This window comes from Podarcis bocagei (genome assembly GCF_964188305.1).
Source record: "Podarcis bocagei genome assembly, chromosome: 14".
NCBI classification, from domain to species: domain Eukaryota; kingdom Metazoa; phylum Chordata; class Lepidosauria; order Squamata; family Lacertidae; genus Podarcis; species Podarcis bocagei.
In genome coordinates this window covers 22,206,222-22,225,280 of record NC_138139.1, presented here as the reverse complement: position 1 = coordinate 22,225,280, position 19,059 = coordinate 22,206,222, and the positions used below count along the sequence as shown (strand labels likewise).

At 48.7% G+C, this 19,059-nt stretch overlaps 1 protein-coding gene across 1 annotated transcript in view; it reads right to left on the bottom strand.

The window, feature by feature from the left end:
- The window catches only part of CHSY1 (chondroitin sulfate synthase 1), a 97,538-nt gene extending 83,708 nt beyond the window's left edge, over nt 1–13,830 (bottom strand). Inside the window, exon 1 of the mRNA XM_081171116.1 lies at nt 13,066–13,830. Within this exon, the coding sequence (XP_081027242.1) occupies nt 13,066–13,382 (317 nt within the window). The 5' untranslated portion in view covers nt 13,383–13,830. The remainder of the gene's footprint in view (nt 1–13,065) is intronic.
- Between the last annotated feature and the right edge of the window lie 5,229 nt (nt 13,831–19,059).

Below are 19,059 nucleotides of genomic sequence, written 5' to 3'. Positions count from 1 at the left end.
CGAGCACTAAGTCGGGAGAGACTGTCTTAGTGTTTGTCTGAATCCACCAGGTACGCATTTCAGTGTGAGATTCTATCATTTTAACAGTCACAAGCAGCAATGACTGGGCACACTGCAAATCTGTTCAAAATCCCTCAACAGTGCATTATGGCAGAACCAAGCTAATCTGGACAGCAAGGCCACACTCAAAACCATACATTGTTCCCAAAGCGGTTGAACAATCAATCCCTCTTCCCAGGAAACTCTGGGAATTGTACTTCAGGCAAGGGAGTAGCTGTGCCCTATCAACTCTCAGCACCCTTACAAACTGCAACTCTCAGGAATTTTTTTAGGAGAAGCCATGACTGTTGAAAGCGACATCATGGTGCTTTAAATGTATGGTGTGAAGAATGTGACTTATCATAGACTGCCGTCGCCACTGTAATGCAAGGTTTCTGTTGCAGGTCTCTCTCAAGTCAGACCCAAAAAACAAGAGCCACCCAAGGGACAATTATGGCCAACATACACATTCAGTGTCTGCTCCAGGCTTTCAAAGACCACGAAGTCTAGACTACCCAATGTTCTCTTCTCAAATTTCCACCTATAATTTCTACCTACAAGAAGTGTGCTTTTGGCAGGAAAAGATGAGGGGGGAAAGTCTCTGCTCAGTAACCAGATAGTTTTATAGCTGTCACCTTTTCTTCCTTCCCTGCACAAAGGTAGAACATTTTTAGTTATGTTAGACAGCTTTGTTCCAGACATTATCAATGTTCAGAATCTGACCTGAAAACACTCAAGAGGTGCAAAAATAAAGCACTCTTTAAATGTGTTCTTCTTATTTTATACTGGAGGCTCACCAATAGTTTTAGACAATCAACTGATCTGTTCACACATGACTAAGAAAAGGAAGGAAAGGTTGACTATTTAATGTGGCATTAGAATTTAAAATACTCACACATTTTAAAGTAATTTACATATACTTAAACTACCAGCCTATTTGGAAACAGATGAAAGTGGTTTGGGGTTTTTTTCCAGCATAATAAAGTCAGGAGGAGCAGAAAAATTGCTGTTGATATGCCCAATACATATTAAAGTCAGCACAGTGGATTAATTTATCAGAATTCTATCAACCTAGCCTGTCCTACAGATATGGACTGGATAACAACAAAATGAAATCTGACAGAAAATAAATAAAATGTCCATTAAAATGAATATATGTTAAGTGTAATTTAGGCTATTAAACTCTTTTTTTGTCCAGGCACATGCAAAGTATCTGGCAAGCCAATCAGAAAATAAGAAGGCACAATTTAAGATAGGGCATCTATTGAGATCCTACTTCTGTGAGCAGAGATGAGCCAGCCCTTCTGTGAATACAGAAACTCACGGAGGTGTTTGCTTCAGCCGGAGCACCATTACAGTAAAAGCAGGCAGTCAAAATAATAAAAAAGAACAGAGGTTAAGATTTGGACATTTGGCACCACCAAGAAAGGAGAACAAGAGGGGTCTTGAAGCTGCTCATCAACAGTTAGCAGCACAGACTGAGCAGTCACTCGGGTCACCTGATCACAGTCCCTTCCTACTGTTTCAATTACAGTAATTATTTCTAAAAGTGTATCGACACACATAAGTTAGCAGATGCAAATCTGTGCCCGCTTTTGTCTTCTTTCTCAGTGATGCGTTTCCTCTTTTTTAAATGACGCGACAGGCCGTTTGTAAAAAGGGTCTTTTCTTTTGGGCTGCTTGCCATGATGTCTACTCTGCCTCCACTGTCAGGAGCCTGTGTGCTTCTGAAGACCGGTTGCAGGAAACCGCAAGAGGAGAGCGTGGTCTTGTGTTCAAGTCCTCCTTGCGGAATTCCTATTGGGGCATCTGGGTGGCCACTGTGAGAACAGTATGCTGGACTAGATGGCCCACAATGTTCTACTTATGTTCCTCCCAATTGCATTTTTGGGGGAGGGGGAGAGACCACTCTTCTCTGCCCCTTACCCTTTTCTCTCACCTTACCAATTCATTTTTTTTTAGCCCAGACCGACACAACTATGGCTTACTGTGAGCAAGTAGTTTCAAAACAGCCAAACACAGAACATATTTGATTCATTCTTTAGAGATCGTATCAAGGAAACAAAAGTTTCTCCTCCCTAAAATTAAACAAAAGTCAACCCGAAGCAGCTTCTTCCCCACAACCACCAAAGCCAGAAAGAGATAAACAAACATTAATTTTGGGTTACTTCCCTTCTCTGAGTGTCACAGGAATACAGAAACTCAAGGCAGAAACTGTAGGGATCTGCAGTCGTTCAGAGGCCACAAAGTTAAGCATTTGGTATGTGGGATTTTATGTGTGTAAAAACCCCCAAAAAACCCTGTTCTTGCTTTCATTATGAAGGAACCCTTGATTAATAAAAAGCACTCCCCCTCCCCCACCCCACCCCCCACTCCACTCCAGGCAGATTCATCTGATAAAGTGGCAAGATTAGGTTCTCCCAGCTACTCCTGTTTAATGACTTCCCTTTACAAAAGCCAATTAATTCCCTTACTTGCTTCCCTGCACCATGAAAGATTAACTGCTCCCAGTCATGACTGCCAGAAAATACAGGCAGGCAGATTCATTTGTACAAAAGACGAGCTACACCTAAGGCAGTGGTTTTTCTAAGCATCTGCCTTCAAGGAATCAGTTCCACAGACACTAATCTGCAGAGGAATTCCTTTGAGTTACTCTTCTCAAGTGGGCACCTCGGGTCACAATAACCTGGATAGGTGCAGTGTTCGGAGTGCCGCATTGGGAGACCTGGGTTCAAATCCCAAGGGCCTGACAAGAACTCTCAGCCTAATCTACCTCACAGGGTTGTTGGGATGATGTTATGTACTGAGTTGAATAGAATCCAAAATGCAGCAGTCTGATTGGTCCTAGAACAATAGGATTCAGAATGCAGCAGTCTGATTGGTCCACAGGAGCCACACAATCCAGCTCCAGGTGGAAGTGAATCCACAACCTGATTGGCCTACAGGAGAATCCCGGAATTAGCCAATCACATGGGGCCCATTGTGTAAATAATATATATAAAGCAGACATTCTGGGGGAACTTCCATTCCTCCTCACCACTATGAGCTGAATAAAGATGATAAGGGAGTGGGAAGAATGTGCATGACGATGAGCTCTTTAGAGGTAGTTTAGACTAAGTAACCTTGTAAATAAATAAAAACAAAATAAATAAAACAAAACAGGGGAAGGAAACCGCCACCTTGGGTTCCACAGTGGATGAAATAAATATTCACCTGGATACTGTGCACAATAAAATGAGCCTGTAGGATGCCTGACAGATACTCATCAGGCAAAGAGGAACGTTGCCAATATTCTTTAAAGTGTTTTGCGGGCATTTGAACTACACCAAACAGATATATTATCTCAGCCTTCAGCAGCTTAGTATCCATGGGACTACAGCTTCCCTCAGACCAACGGACCCAGCCAGCACTTTGTGTGACCCAAATCCCTCTGTGATGTGCAGTTCAGTGTCAAGACATGTAGAGGTTCCTCAGTAGTGAAGCTGTATTGTAATTTCAATAATTTTAAGAGTTGGATAATTTTAAGAGTTGTCACTGTTTTTTATGGTTTGAGAGTGCAGCATCTTCTTAAGTTTCCAGTTCATCAACAATAATCTTAGTCCTGCCTCCAGGCTTCCCAAAGACACCTGGTTGGCCACTGTGAAGGCAGGTTACCAGACCGGACGGGCCTTTGGACTGTACTACAGCCACTACCACAGGGAAGTCTAATTTAGGACACTGGAAACTGCCTTATGCTTAGTTTGGTCACTGGTCCATCTAGCTCAGCACTGCCTCTGAATACCAGATGCTGGAGAACATGGACGGGAGAGAAGACTGATTGTGCTTTTACCCTCCTTGTGGACTTTCCATAGGCACCAGGTTGGCCACTGTGAGAAAAGGATGCTGAATTAGATAGCCCATTGGATTGATCCTGCATGGTTCTACTTACCATCCTATTTACCATCTCCCAATCAATTTGGTGTGGGGTTTTAATTTAACATTGGCAAATTTTTAAAAGAAAATACATAAAGAACCATGTGTTGGAAAGGAAACGCGGGAGTTGTTTTTTTTTTTTGCAGAATGTTGATCACACAAACAAGATTTATGGAGGGTGGACATTTACAGCTGAGATACAGTGGTACCTCAGATTAAGTACTTAATTCGTTCCGGTGGTCCGTACTTAATCTGAAACTGTTCTTAACCTGAAGCACCACTTTAGCTAATGGGGCCTCCTGCTGCTGCCGCGCCGCCGGAGCACAATTTCTGTTCTCATCCTGAAGCGAAGTTCTTAACCTGAAGCACTATTTCTGGGTTAGCAGAATCTGTAACCTGAAGCGTATGTAACCTGAAGTGTATGTAACCTAAGGTACCACTGTACTAAACATCTCTAAGACACTAGCATCTCAGTGGAACAGACATTGAAAATCTGGTGATCGATACTGTAACTAAAAAAGCAAACTCAGCCAGTCAACATAGGTAGGCTGCCTAATATGAAGTCAGGCCACTGATCCACCTAACTCGGTTTTGTTGACACTGACTGGCAGCGGCTTCCCACTGTTTCAGACAGAGGACATTCCCAGTCCTACCAGGAGATGCCAGGAATTGGACCAGGAACCTTCTACAGAGAAGGCAAATATTCCACCATTGAGCTATGGCTCTTCTCCCAGCTGCTGCTTTAAGTGTCTCACTCAGGCCTGGCCTACAAAGTAGCAGAAATTAGTGGTGGAATTGGATCACAAGAGTCTGCAGTAGAAGATAGCGTTTGTACACTCCCAGTGTGGGGAGCAGCGAGGAATTGTCTACAAGAAACCTAGCACCCTAAGGTTCTAGCCCAGCCTACTCCCTGCTGGGCTAGTTTTCCGTCATGTAAGAAGGGCTGCTTCTTACATGAGGGAGTATTCAAACACTGCACCCTGACGCCAGCAGTTTGAAGTGATACAGTCCATTCTACTACCTTGAGAGGACTCTACCACCTCATTCTACAGCATGTGTAGCTTCAGACTATATATGCATTCCTCCTGCTGTTAAAACCCTTACACTGGCTTCCCATTGCCTTCTGGATCTAATTTTAATCTCCTCGTCTTTAGCTTTACTATTAGATAGATAGATAGATAGATAGACAGACAGACAGACAGCATTTATATATCACCTTTTCATAAAAGATGAGAGATAGTGGACAGCAGCATTTGGGGGAAAAAAAACATTAAAAGCAATACAAGAGAGTCGTTAAAATGACTGGCTACTCAAGAAAAAATTTAATAGGCCTGTTGGCATAAAAAAAAGTATTCAAGAGGAACTTGGAAATAAAAAGCAAGGCTGCCTCTGCTGCATCTCTGTTGGAAAAGTGTCGCACAGCAGAGGACCAAAGTCACTAAATGCCCAGCTTACAATTAATGCCAGTCGGGACTCTGCAACTCAGGGGACAACAAACAGCTCTCCTCTGGATGATCACGGTGATGGGGCTGGATGTACAGTAAAGGCTCAGGCGGTCCTTAAGCTATCCTGGTCACAAGTTGTTTAGAGGCCTCTGCAGCATTTCTCCAGCCTGTATATGGGTACTTACCGTATTTTTCGCACCATAGGACGCAGTTTTTCCATCTTAAAAACTAAGGGGAAAAGTCTGTGCATCCTATGGAGCGAATGCAGGGGGGGAGGCAAGCAGGAAAAGCCCCCAAGAGCCACACACAAGCTTCGCGCGGCTCTTGCGGGCTTTTCCCCAGGAGGGAGAAGGGACTGACGCGGCCAGTCAGTCCCTTCTCCCTCCTCTAGAAAAGCCTTGCGCAATCTCTCCAGCCGCGGGAGGCTGCGCAAGGCTAAAGAGGAAGCCCGGGCAGCGAGCGCGATCCATCCCGCTCGCTGCCCAGGCTTCCTCTTTAGCCGTGCGCGCCTCTCCAGCCGCGGGAGGCTGCACAAAGCTAAAGAAGCCAACTTTTTAGAAATCTCTCTATCTCTACCTCTTTTTCTTTTTTCGTCCTTTCTCCACCCCCTTATTTTCCTCTGGATCAGTGTTTTTATCTAGATTAACGTTTTAGTTTGGAGGGGGAGAATATTATAAAAAAGGAAACTTTGCAGCTTTTATTTTAGTATACAATAAAAACAGATTAAACAAAACACAAGAGAAGGAACTAGCATAGAAGAAGAAGAGAAAAGGGAAAGAGGGAGGATACAAAGCCATTTACCAGAGGTAGATCTTAACCCTTGCCTCACCTGGGAGCTTCTCTGGACAGGAATTCCCTCGGCTTAAGTGGGGTGAGGGAAGAGTGGCAGGTAGGGGGGTACCTACCTAGACAATGAAGCCACATGTCTCTCCAATGAAAATTGGGAGTGGGCATTGTGTGAAGTGGCTGTGGATCTCCTGCCGCAGAAGTGTAGGACTGTATAGAGTTGGGAGGGCCACCCGAGGGTCATCTAGCCCAGCCCCCTCACAATGTAGGAATCACAGCTAAAGAACGCCAGGCAGGTGGTCCCCCAACCGCTGCTTAAAAGCCTCCAGTGGTGGAGACCCCCAACAACTTCCGAGGTCACAGAATTGCAGGGTTGGAAGGGAACCCCAGGAGTCATCTAGTCCAGCCCCGGTGGACAGCGGGCACGATCCATCCCGTTGTGCAAGGCTAAAGATGCTGTTCAAGGCTAAAAAGGAAATGCACAGCCTGTCCGTTGCTCTTTGGGGCTGGGGGGGGATAATTTTTTCCCCCTTGATTTCCCCCTCTAAAAACTAGGTGCGTCCTGTGGTCCGGTACATCCAATACGGTATTTCCCCGCTCTTTGCTCCTCTGACTCTACCATCCTGAGCTGGCCAAACACACCCCTACATCCTGAAATACTCTTCCCATTCCCACTTACTGCCCTTACGCCTCGAACTCTTGTTGTTTCTGAAAGTGCATGCGAAACCACCTCTCTTCCTCAAAATGTTCCTCAAAAACTCATCTTTGCTGCACACACAACCAACAGACACGTTATGCTTAATTGCAAATAGTAACCTTGGCAAACATTCGCGTCGGCGCTCTCACCTGCCTCTCCACTTCCATCTCTTCTATTGGGCTCCCCATTGACAATTTCACCACTGCAAGCTCTGTGAGGCCAAGGAAGTGGCTGCAACTTGCTTTTGCTACAAAACTCTGCAAAGCTTATGAGTTACACGCATGCGTGCATACCTAAACAAAGCAACCAAGTGAAGGCTACCTATATACCAGTATAAGCAAACCAGTGAAGCCTCCTCTGAATTCCTTCATTGCAGGGGGTTGGACTAGATGAAGGTACCTCAGGGTACCTTCCAGTTCTTACAATTCTATGATTCCAGGAAATCAAGAGAGTTAAGTTATCAAAAGGGATAGTTTCCGTTACATGCAACACTTGGTGTCACCTATGTGAGTTTTGCGCATGGGGGGGGGGTCCTCAAAAAAGGGATAATAGGCTGGAGTTTTAAAAGCCTGGTGAATTACCCAGGACAACATGGCTATGACTCAATGGCTACTAGCCATGACGCCTATGTCCTGCCTCCATGGTTGGAGGCAGCAATGCTTCAGTTGCTGGAAGCGACAGGAGGTGAAAATGCCTATGTGCTCAGATCCTGCTTGACAGTTTCTCACAGGCATCTGGTTGGCCACTGTGTGAACAGGATGCTGGACTACATAGGCCATTGGTCTGATCCCCCAAGGTCTTTTTCTTATGTAGCCTGCAAAGGGCTATGTTTCAGGGGAAGGAAACACGCATTTAAAAGGAGATGGTCCCATGCTCAGCGTCCTGATATGTCCAGTTAAAATAACCCAGGTAGCAACATTGAAAAAGATCTCTGGCTACAATACAGTGGTACCTCGGGTTACAGACACTTCAGGTTACAGACGCTTCAGGTTACAGACTCCACTAACCCAGAAATAGTACCTCGGGTTAAGAACTTTGCTTCAGGATGAGAGCAGAAATCGTGCTCCGGCGGCACGGCGGCAGCAGGAGGCGAGGCCCCATTAGCTAAAGTGGTGCTTCAGGTTAAGAACAGACCTCCAGAACAAATTAAGTTCTTAACCTGAGGTACCACCTTATTGAAAAATGACTGAGCCAATGAATTGCTTTGGATCTCTATGTATTGTACGGCCAACACTCTGGTGGTGTGTATATGTCTGTGTGTTAGTTAACAAAAGCACTTCCCCTCGCAATCTTCACATAGGCCCATAAGAAAACCCCACCACCATCAGCTAAACTATTGGCTCCCTGGAAGTTGAACTTTCTGTATATGGTAAAGGGGTCGGGGCGGGGGGTGAGTGGGATAAAATAATTTCCCAATCAATCAATTACATTTTTAAAAGCTTCCACTCCATTAGAAGCGGGGGGAAAGAAAATGAGCTGGTTTCAATTACGGGCTCGTTTGTGCCAGAATCCTTGCCAAAAGTTATAATTCAGTACATGAACATTAGCTTCTTACAGCCTCGCTGAGAACAAGGGTGCTTAATCGATGCCACCTAAATGATTCGGAGGAAAAAAGATGAGCCACGAACGAAGGAAGCCTCTTAAATCACGGCTCTCAGGTGGATTGCAGGCACCAGTTTTGCTGAATAATACACCATGCATTTAAAGTACTCTAGTACCACTTTAGTAGTCATGTCTTCCCCCAAATAATTCTAGGAGCTGCAGTTTCTTAAAGGTGCTGAGCGTTGTTTGAACTCTATTCCCCTCCAAGAACTCCCCTACAATTTCCAGAGTTCCCTGGGAAGTGGGATGGGTTGTTAATTTACTGGGAATTGCAACTCTGTGAAGGGAATAAGGGCCTCCTAACAACTCTCAGCCCCCTTAGCAAACTGTGGTTCCCAGAATGCATTGGAGGAAGCCCTGACTGTTAAAGCAGTATAACAAGTGTTTTAAATGTGTGCAATGGATGCAGCCTAAGTATAGCTGAGTGCAGAAGGTCAGCCGCCCTGTTGTGAAAAGAAATCCACCTAAAGAGCCTGCAATATCCTGTCACTTTCTCCTAACGTCCCACTATACCAGGGATTGTCAACCTGGTCCCTCCCGCACACTAGTGGGCGTTTCAGGATTCTAGGTGGGCGGTAGGGGGTTCTACAGCACAAGCAGAATCCTCCTTCCATCAAGTACTGGTGGGAGGTAAGGAAATTTTACCATCAAGAAAGATGCATTACTGGGCGGTGGGTATAAAAAGCTTGACTATACACTCAGCCAGGGCAGGCTTGGTTCTTAATGCTTTTGGGTCCCAAGTGCAGGGAAGAGATTTAGCTATTGTCTATCCCCCTCAAGGGGATATTGTCTATGCCCCCACAAGGGGACGCGGCTGGCGCTGTGGGTTAAACCACAGAGCCTAGGACTTGCCGATCAGAAGGTTGGTGGTTTGAATCCCCACGACGGGGTGAGCTCCCGTTGCTCAGTCCCTGCTCCTGCCAACCTAACAGTTCGAAAGCACATCAAAGTGCAAGTAGATAAATAGGTACCACTCTGGCGGGAAGGTAAACGGCATTTCCGTGTGCTGCTCTGGTTCTCCAGAAGAGGCTTAGTCATGCTGGCCACATGACCCAGAAGCTGTACGGCGGCTCCCTCGGCCAATAAAGTGAGATGAGCGCCGCAACCCCAGAGTCGGTCATGACTGGACCTAATGGTCAGGGGTCCCTTTACCTTTATCCCCCTCAAGATCCCTGACTGCCCCCATTCTCTACTATCATATGGAGAAGCACCGAAACATTGGGAGCTGACTTGTACGGAGTCAGACCATTGGTCCATCCAGCTCAGGACTGTCTACACTTTCTGGCAATCTCTCTCCAGGGTTCCAAGCAGGAAGTGTTTCCCAGCCCTACCAGGAGATGCTAAAGAATGAACCTTGGACCTTCTGCATGCAAAGAGCCAGTGTGGTGTAGTGGTTAAGAGCGGTAATCTGGGGAACCGGATTCGCGTCTCCGCTCCTCCACATGCAGCTGCTGGGTGACCTTGGGCCAGTCACACTTCCTTGAAGTCTCTCAGCCCCACTCACCTCACAGAGTGTTTGTTGTGGGGGAGGAAGGGAAGGGAAAGGAGAATGTTAGCCGCTTTGAGACTCCTTAAAGGGAGTGAAAGGCGGGATATCAAATCCAAACTCTTCTTCTTCTTCTTCTTCTTCTTCTTCTTCTTCTTCTTCTTCTTCTTCTTCTACAACTGAGCTGCAGACCTTCCCCAGAAGCATTGCATTCCCAAATCCAAAAGGCATTACATTTGAAAGCATTGATTCGGTTTGAGGGCTAAACTTGCCCACCACTAACACTGAAAGCCTAACATCTGATAGCATGCACCTCAAGTGGATATGATGCCTATATGCCCTTCACGCATATAGGCATCATATGCCCTTCACGCCTTTCATAAAGGCAGACATTTATTACCTGGCTCTCAGAACACTGTTGAAAGAATTGAAGTCAGGCCAGCTTGTCTGCTTTAGGGGTTGAAGAAAGGACTTGAACTCTTTCCCCCCGCGTTCCTGCCACACACTTGATCAAATCTAATAGTCCTTTGGCTAATGTAAAACAAAGCAAACGGCTATTTACACGCACCCGGAAAACTGGATTTGCCCCTTCCAAGCAAAAGGTCACGAATACGTTTGTAGTTTGCAGAGCAGAGGTGGAGAACCTGTGACCATCCAGATGCCATCGGACCACATCTCCCATCACCCAATGCATGGCTAAACTATGGAACTCACTTTCCAGAGGGCAGCGATGCCTTCCAACTTGGACGGCTTAAAAAGGATTAGTGATAGAACAAGACTAGCAAAGGCTACTAGACATGATGGCTATGCTTTGCCTCGGCAGGTGGAGGCTGCAGTGCTTGTGAATACCACTTGCTGGAAACCACAGGAAGAGAGAGTGCTAATGTGCTCCCCCAAGCATCTGACTGGTCGCTGTGAGAACAGGATGCTGGACCAGACAGGCCACTGGCCTCTTCTTCATGGTCCATGTTGGCTGGGGTGATGAGCTGGAGTCTTAATCTGTAGGGCCACAGATTGCCCACTTGCATTATAGAGAAGGGGATATTCAACCTGCAGAATGCATCACACTCCTGGCCATTCCTTTTCTTTTCCCCTTGCAGAGGAGCCATTAAGCTGGGAAGTCCACCATCGCCAACAGGCTCTTCTGTGTCTACCCAATTGCATCACTTCCTACCTATGCAGCTTGATTTAGTAATTCTTGCAGTGTCTGCAACAAGCAGAGGAAGAGTCTCAGACCGAAGAAACAAGAAACTGCAAGGAGGCCCATTGGTAGAGCATCTGCTTTTGATGCAGAAGGTCCGTGGTTCAATCCCCACCATGTCCTGAAGAAACCCTGCAGAGCGGCTGCCTGCCAATGCATGCAACACTGAGCTAGCCAGTGTAGCTGACTCTGTGTAAGGCAGCTGCCTGTGTTCATTCAAAGAACATCAAAACATGAATTCATACGGGCCAGAAAGTGCTTGGCCTAAAGTCTCTGGGTGGTCTATATCTGAAATTATTTGCATGTGGCTGCGTGTTAGCAACTAAGGACGTAAGAGCCTGCTGGATCAGGCCAGTGGATCATTGAGTCCAGTATCCTGTTCTCACAGTGGCCAACAGATGCCCCAATGGGAAACCCACAAGCAGGACCAAAGGGCAAGAGAACTGACCCCACCACCCTGCTGAACTGGCATTCAGAAGCATCACTGCCTGCAGCCATGGGGGAAGAGCAGAGTCAAAACTCGGGTTTCAATCGTTTGGTCAAATTAAGCTGTTTTGGTTTCATTCCTTAAACAGATGCAGGGCAAATATTTCACCCCACCTGTCTTATAGTATAAACCCCCGTTACTGTCCAGCAGGATCCTTCTTCAAGTCACCGAGCAGGAAGCTTTAGAAATGAGATAGAGATGAGATGCCCTCTTGGGGGATTTTGAACACAACAGCAGGCACACAAAGCTGTTATAAAGATTGGCTGCCCATCAGGACACAGGCAAGGCCTCCCTGGTCAATCCCAGTGCCCATCTGTCAGTGCTTAAGAGAAGCCAGCAGGTATTCAGCAAGACACCCCCCCCCTCCTGGAATTATGAAGCAGGTTTGAGATGCTTATGGGGAGGGAGGAGGGGAAATAAAACAAGATTCCCTTCCTCTCTAATGCAAGCCTTTATCTTCTTAACAGATGGGAAGCTAGCAGCACATATACAAAGGAAGCAAGCTGGTCTCAGTCTCTCTCCCCTCCGCTCCAGAGATCTCCAAACCACCTCCACCAAAACCAAGGGAGGGTGTGTCATGTATTTTCACATACAGAATTATCATGCCAAGGAAGCTAACTGGCAGAACTTACAAGCCGCATTCCCTATGCCAGGGATTGTTCTCTTGTGAGAGAGGGCCGCCAGAGAGGAGTGGCTCTCACATCCCTGAAGAGCAAGGAACAGGCAAAAGAAAACCCTGGGAATGAATTCCTGGAAGAGGAGGACAGGTGAGAGGGTTCTCTCCCCATCTCCCATGCGCAGTGGAAAGAGAGACCCGTTTAACATGCACCATGCGGTTGTGCAGAGTGGGAGGAAGGTGATGGGGTGTCAGTGAGACAGACCTTGCCACATGCACTGCTGGGCACGGAAGAGAGACGCAGGATAGCAGTTAATTGCAAGGTAAAAGCTAGGAAGACAGGGAGCTGCCTTATGAGTCAGACCACTGGGTTCATTTAGCACGGGGCTGTCTATGGGGACTGGCAGTGGCTCTTCACGATTTCAAACTGAGGCCTCTGCCAGTCCTACCTAGAGGTTCTGGGGACTGAACCCCAGACCTTCTGCATGCCTTACCACTGGACCACAGTTCTTCCTAACAATCTAAGGTTCTAGTCCTCATTGTCCTGAATAAAAAGTTGACTGAAATGGGAAGCTGCTTTAGATCACTGGCCCATACTCTCTCAGTGACTCTCCAGGGTAGAGGCCTCTCCCAGCCCTACCTGCAGTACACTCTGAACGCAAAGCAGGCGCAGCAGCAATGAGCCATGTCCTGTCCCACAAATGGGTGTTAGAAGCCTTCCTAGCCACACAACAGAGGGTAAATTAAGTCTGCGGTTCAGAAGGTGGGTGGGAGGAAAGAATGGAGGTCCTCACCTGTAAGCCGCCACCGCTCGGTTCTGCAGGTATTTCTGAGCCGTCATGACCCCCACGAAGAGGAAGTTCTTGGCAGGCAGGATCTCGCCTTGGTGCTCGGCAGGGTCCTGATGCCACAGCAAGGCCCCCCGGGAGTCTCGGTGCAGCAGCCCCCCACTGGCCTTTGTCCGGCACCCTTCCAGGCTGGCCTTCCGCCGGTGCTGTCCTGCTCTCTTCAGCTCCGAGGCTCGAGGGAGGATGAGCCGGGAAGCCAGGATGAAGCCCAGCACCAGACCGAGCAACACGCTGAGCCAGGAGCGGCGGCTTCTGCCAGCCATTCCCCACCCCCTGCCTCAGCACACCCAGGGCCCCCCAAAACAGACACACACACCCCTCAATTTCAGATCTCCAGAACAGGGCGTCTTCTCTTTCCGTCCCTTGGCCACACACTAGAGCTCCCCCCAAAACAGGAAGCACCCCAAGAGTAGTGCGTGGAGGGGGGTAGGTCTGAGCTCTGGAATCCGAAAGGGGGGTTTCCTGCACCCCTCTCTGCCTTCTGAGGCCTCCCTCTTCCTGTCCTCCCCAGATATCCCAGTCCTCTGCCACCTACCTCAGTTCTGAGCTTTTCTGTACCCCTTCTTCCCAAACCCCACCAACTCAGCAGGATTCCGCCGCCCCACAACCTAACAGACCACTCCCCCTCCCCAAAGGAGACCTAAGCACTCTTCCCAACTGCGCCTCCCCCCACCGCGCCTTGCTTAATCGGCTGCCTGCAAAAAGAAAAAGGGAAAGCGCCGCCTTGCTCCCCCTTTCTTGCTTAGGACGCCCGCCCCCCCCCTCAAAAAAGAGCAGCCCTCTCTTTATCTCTCTGCCGCCCCTTCTCTTTCCTGGCCGCCTCCTTCCCGCAACTCCAGCTGGGACACCCCCACCTCCTCGCTCCGGCCCAGGAGCGCCCCGCGCCCCCGGCCCTTCCTCCTCCTCCTCCTGCTCCTAGCCGGCCCGGCTGGGCTGCCCCGGCGGCGAAGGGAAGCTCAGCGTCTCCGAGAGCGCCGCGGCCATGGGGGAGCCTCCCGCTCCGCCTCCTCCGGCGGCGGCTGTGCTGCTGTGCCGGGGAAGCGCGCTTTGTTCGGACGCCTCCGCCTCCGCCGCTTCTTCCTCCTCTCCCTCCGCCTCCTTTGCGGCCGCTAGTGCTGCCGTGGCTCGCCGCCTGGACGCAGCCCGGGGCCGCCGCCTGCTCGCCGGGCGCCCGCGGGCTCCGCCTGGCCCTGCTGCTGCTGCTGCTGCTTCCGCGGCTGCTGCTCCTCTTGCCGCCGCCGCCGCCACCGCTCCTGCCCGGCCCGGGGATACTGCCCGCGCATCCCCACACAGCTCAATTCGCCATGGCGCGCCGGGGCGGGGGGAAAAGAGGGCGGAGCGGGGAGGCGGAGGCGAGCCAGCCCCTGGCCGCCACCTCTCCGCCTGCCAGCCAGACGGCCCGGCCGCCGTTCAGGGCGCACGGAGCCCGGGCGTAGCGCAGTGCAGCGCGTCCCGGACGCAACCCTCGGCCTCTCCCGCTCGCTCTTTGCCAGCGGCGGGCTCCGAGGAGAAAAGGGGGTCTCTCCCGCACTTGGCAGGCCGAGGGAGGAGGGAGGCTGCTGGCAGGGAAGCCGGGGGGCCCCGGAGAGGGAAGGCCGGCGGGGAGGAAGGAAATGGGAAGCGGGAGGGAGGCTCGAAATCGAGATTTTTTGAATGACGACTCGCCTCGCCCGGCCCAGCCTGGCAAATAAGAACGCGCGCAAGTTACTAGCCCCTAAGAACAAAAGTTCTGCTGCGTTAAAGCGGGTTGTTGTTATTTTGATTATATATGTTGTGGTTTTATATTTAGATTTTGTTCTGTGAACCGCCCTGAGACCTCCGGGTATAGGGCGGTATATAAATTCAATAAATAATAATAAATAATACAGGGTGAGTCCTTTAAAAGAGGCTCCGTGGATGCAGAGTACTGTACACATGTTCCATGGAACCTCTTTTTAAAGACTCACCCTGTATTTATAAGGAGAGCTTGTTGCATCAGGCCGATGTCCCACCTAGTCCAGCATCGTGGTGGCCGACCAGGTGCAGGCAGGCCCGGGGCACAAGAGCACACTGGCATTCAGAAGCATTACTGCCTTCCACTGTGGAGGCAGAACAGTAGTCACCATCCCTAGTAGCCATTTGTAGCCATTCTTCATGGAAGTTCCCAATCCTCTTTTAAAGCAATCCAAATTTGTGGCCATCTCCAGCCCAGCCCTTGCCAGTTTGGAGCCACCTTTCCAGCTGTTTTGGACATCATCTGATGGGAACTGTCATCCTAAAGAGCTGCAGAGGGATCCCCAGAAATATTCACCCAAAGATTCCCTGCCAAATTCTTCTTGGAAGTGATTATCCCTTGCTGTGAGTAAAAGTGAGGAAGCCAGAACCAGTCCTGCATTCTAGCTCCTGATGGCCCCCACATCTGGTGCATATACAGAGATAGACTGCATCTGGACATGGAGGTTCTTTTCATCTGACCTTAAGTGTGGCAAATAGCCAGAGACTTACCTGGTCCTTTTTCAGATGCTAGGAGCTAATTGGTTCAAAATGCCATTGATTTCAGTGGGCTGTATTTCTAAATTAATCAGTGATCCAATGTATGCTTAGGGCCCCATCTGCGCGATGCCTTTAAAGAGCTATCATACCACTTTTAATAGTCATGGCTTCCCCCAAGAATCCTCCCCATTCCATGTACAACAGCCAATGAGGCTGGCTATTGAATCTGACTTCAATGCTGGCAACAAGATGGAACCCTCCGCTGCACCTGAGGGTAGCAAACCTAGGAGGCACAGGGCTCTGTCAAGTCCTTGCCACCTCTCAGCATCTGCTGTCAGAGGCAGCTGCCTCACTGTGCCTCGTGATGGGGCTGGTACGTTCTGTGTCTGCAGGCCCACCCAAAAGAGGGACAGTTGGCCTCAGACTTTGTAGATTAATGAGCCTCAATGTGGCCCCAAAATGAGCAGGTCTTCTCAGGGCTATCTTTTGTATCCTGGTTCCAATAAAGTAAAGGTAAAGGGACCCCTGACCATTAGGTCCAGTCGTGACCGACTCTGGGGTTGCGACTCTCCTCTCGCTTTATTGGCCGAGGGAGCCGGCGTACAGCTTCCAGTCATGTGGCCAGCATGACTAAGCCGCTTCTGGCGAACCAGAGCAGCGCACGAAAACGCCGTTTAACTTCCCGCCGGAGCGGTACCTATTTCTCTACTTGCACTTTGACGTGCTTTCGAACTGCTAGGTTGGCAGGAGCAGGGACCGAGCAACGGGAGCTCACCCCATCGCGGGATTCGAACCGCCGACCTTCTGATTGGCAAGTCCTAGGCTCTGTGGTTTAACCCACAGCGCCATCCGCGTCCCATTATTCTGGTTCCAGTACCTGAGGACATAATACATATGCATGGCAATTTAAAGCAGGGGGCTGAGGGCCAAATGCAGCCTGCCAAGCCTTTTTATCTGGCCCTTGGGACTGGCCCCCAGGCCATGCACACCCTCTCCCTAGACTAAATCCCTTCATCAGACCATCAGACCATCCCCTAGGCCAGGGGTGTCCAACTTCCAAGAGACTGCTTGGGACTGATCTTCCAAGAGATCTACTTCCACTATACATAAACTGGCAGTGATCTACCCATTGATCTGCCCATTGGTTTGCCCCTGGAAGATTGCTCTGAAGGGAATGTGGCCCACCTCTAATTTAAGGTTTGCATGTAATTAAGGGAAGACTGGTACACTGGCTGCAAGCATTTCAGTGGGGAAAGTTATGTGAAGGCCACAATTCTAAGATAAAGAGTCCAGGCACTGCATGCCAAAGATCCCAGATTCACCACTATCTCCCATTAAAAGGATCTGAGAGATCAAAACTGGGAATTCCATTGAGACCTTGGAGAGCTGCTGCTAATTGGAGTAAGACAGTTCAGAGCTCTAGATGGATGACTCAGGATAAAGCAGCTTCATACTGTATGTTCATATAAACACTGCAGATGATACAGGCGGCCTCTTTATTACTTTATTACTCAACTCATATATTTTCCACTTGGAGATTGGAACTCCAGAACAAAATGTACGACCATAAGGCAGCAGCTTTCACGAATGCTCTGAGGTGGCCAATTTTATTTCTCCCACTCCTTGAATCGACTTGTGCCTGAGCCCAACCCGAACCCAAGGCATTGAAACGCAGCCAGTGGTCTGTTTGAGTATTTTATCAGTGAAGTACTCTTATCTGAAGTTTACAATGTGGAGGAATGATAACGTTCTTATGTTCCTGGTCAGCAACCAATGGTCAATGTGGGTCAAAAGAAGGGCATAGGGTACAGCAGCCTGAGCCTCTGATAGGCCTCCCTTCCCCTCACAAAGCTGTCTTGGATTACAGCAGTGTTAGGCTTCCAGATATTTCTGAATGACAACTCCCATCAGCCCCAGCAATCATGGCAAATCGACTGTCAACATTGAAGCTTATTCAAGATAGGTGGATAGCAGAGCCTTCTGATTGGCTAAGAGGCTACCTAGACCAGGGGTCAGCAAACTTTTTCAGCAAGGGCCAGTCCACTGTCCCTCAGACCTTGTGGGGGGGGGCAGACTATATTTTGGAAAATAAAAATGAACAAATTCCTATGCCCCACAAATAACTCAGAGATGCATTTTAAATAAAAGGACACATTCTACTCATGTAAAAACACGCTGATTCCCGGACCATCCAGAGGCCGGATTTAGAAGGCGTTTGGGCCAGATCCGGCCCCCAGGCCTTAGTTTGCCTACCCATGATCTAGACCAGTGGTTCTCAACCTTGGGTCCCCAGATGTTTTTGGCCTACAACTCCCATGATCCCTAGCTCACAGGACCAGTGGTCAGGGATGATGGGAGTTGTAGGCCAAAAACATCTGGGGACCCAAGGTTGAGAAAGGCTGACCTAGACAATAAAGAAGAAAACGTGGAGTTGCTAAGCGCTCTGCTGGATTAGGCCAAAGGCCCATCTAGTTTATCTTGTCCAACTCCCACAAGAGGTAGTGAGGGCCACCAACCGGGATGGCTTCAAAAGAAAATTGCATACATTCAAGGAGAATGCATGTTGATGGCTACTTGCCATGATGACACTGTTCTACAACTACTGCTGAAGGCAGTATACCTCTGAAGACCAGTTGGTGGGACTCAGAAGCAGGGAAGAAGAAGAAGGAGAAGAAAAAGAAAACAATGGCCAGGTGGCCTGTGTTGAATGTTGCTCAATCTACTCCCCAGGCCTTTCTAACCTGGGCAACTTCAAGGCCTCTGCTCACCTCCCTTCCTACAGTTCTTCATTTCATTTTCAAATTAGACTTGGCCCAGAACAGCTCTTCAAATGCTTTTTTTTAAAAAAAAGTTCTGTAGTTCTTAAATTCTTGTTGGTTTTTATGTTTCAGTATTGTTTTATGACCTGCATTGTGTTTCATATTCTATCTCTGCATATCACTTGGGTATTTTCTGAATGTAGAGCAGTTTGTGAAACCCTGCAAGAAAGTTTAAAAAGTCGTTGGAATAAAAGATGACTAGAGGGCTGTCTGCTGTCAAGGAGGGCGCCTTTCCTCCCTTGCCATCTTTCATTTGTTTAGCTCAAGGAAAATCACACAACCAGTGTATCCCAGCAAAGAGAGGAGTGTTCAAAACAGTAGCCTGTCTTCCTGTCTTTGAGCAGATCCACAACACTCTCCTCTCTCTCTCTCTCTCTCTCTCTCTCTCTCTCTCTCTCTCACACACACACACACACACACACACACACACACACAAAAAGCACACCATTGTCATTCCAGCTTCATTTCCAAGTTGCTCTCTAGAGCAGCCTCTCTCTTGGAGACAGACACAGGGGATGTGATGTAAAATCCACTGAAATCCAACTTTGTTATATAATGTGACTCAACTTCTACGTTCAAGCGAAGCTGTCTCAGTCTCCCACAGGGCTTTCCAATCTATGTTTATTTTTATTTCCCCCTTGCAACATGG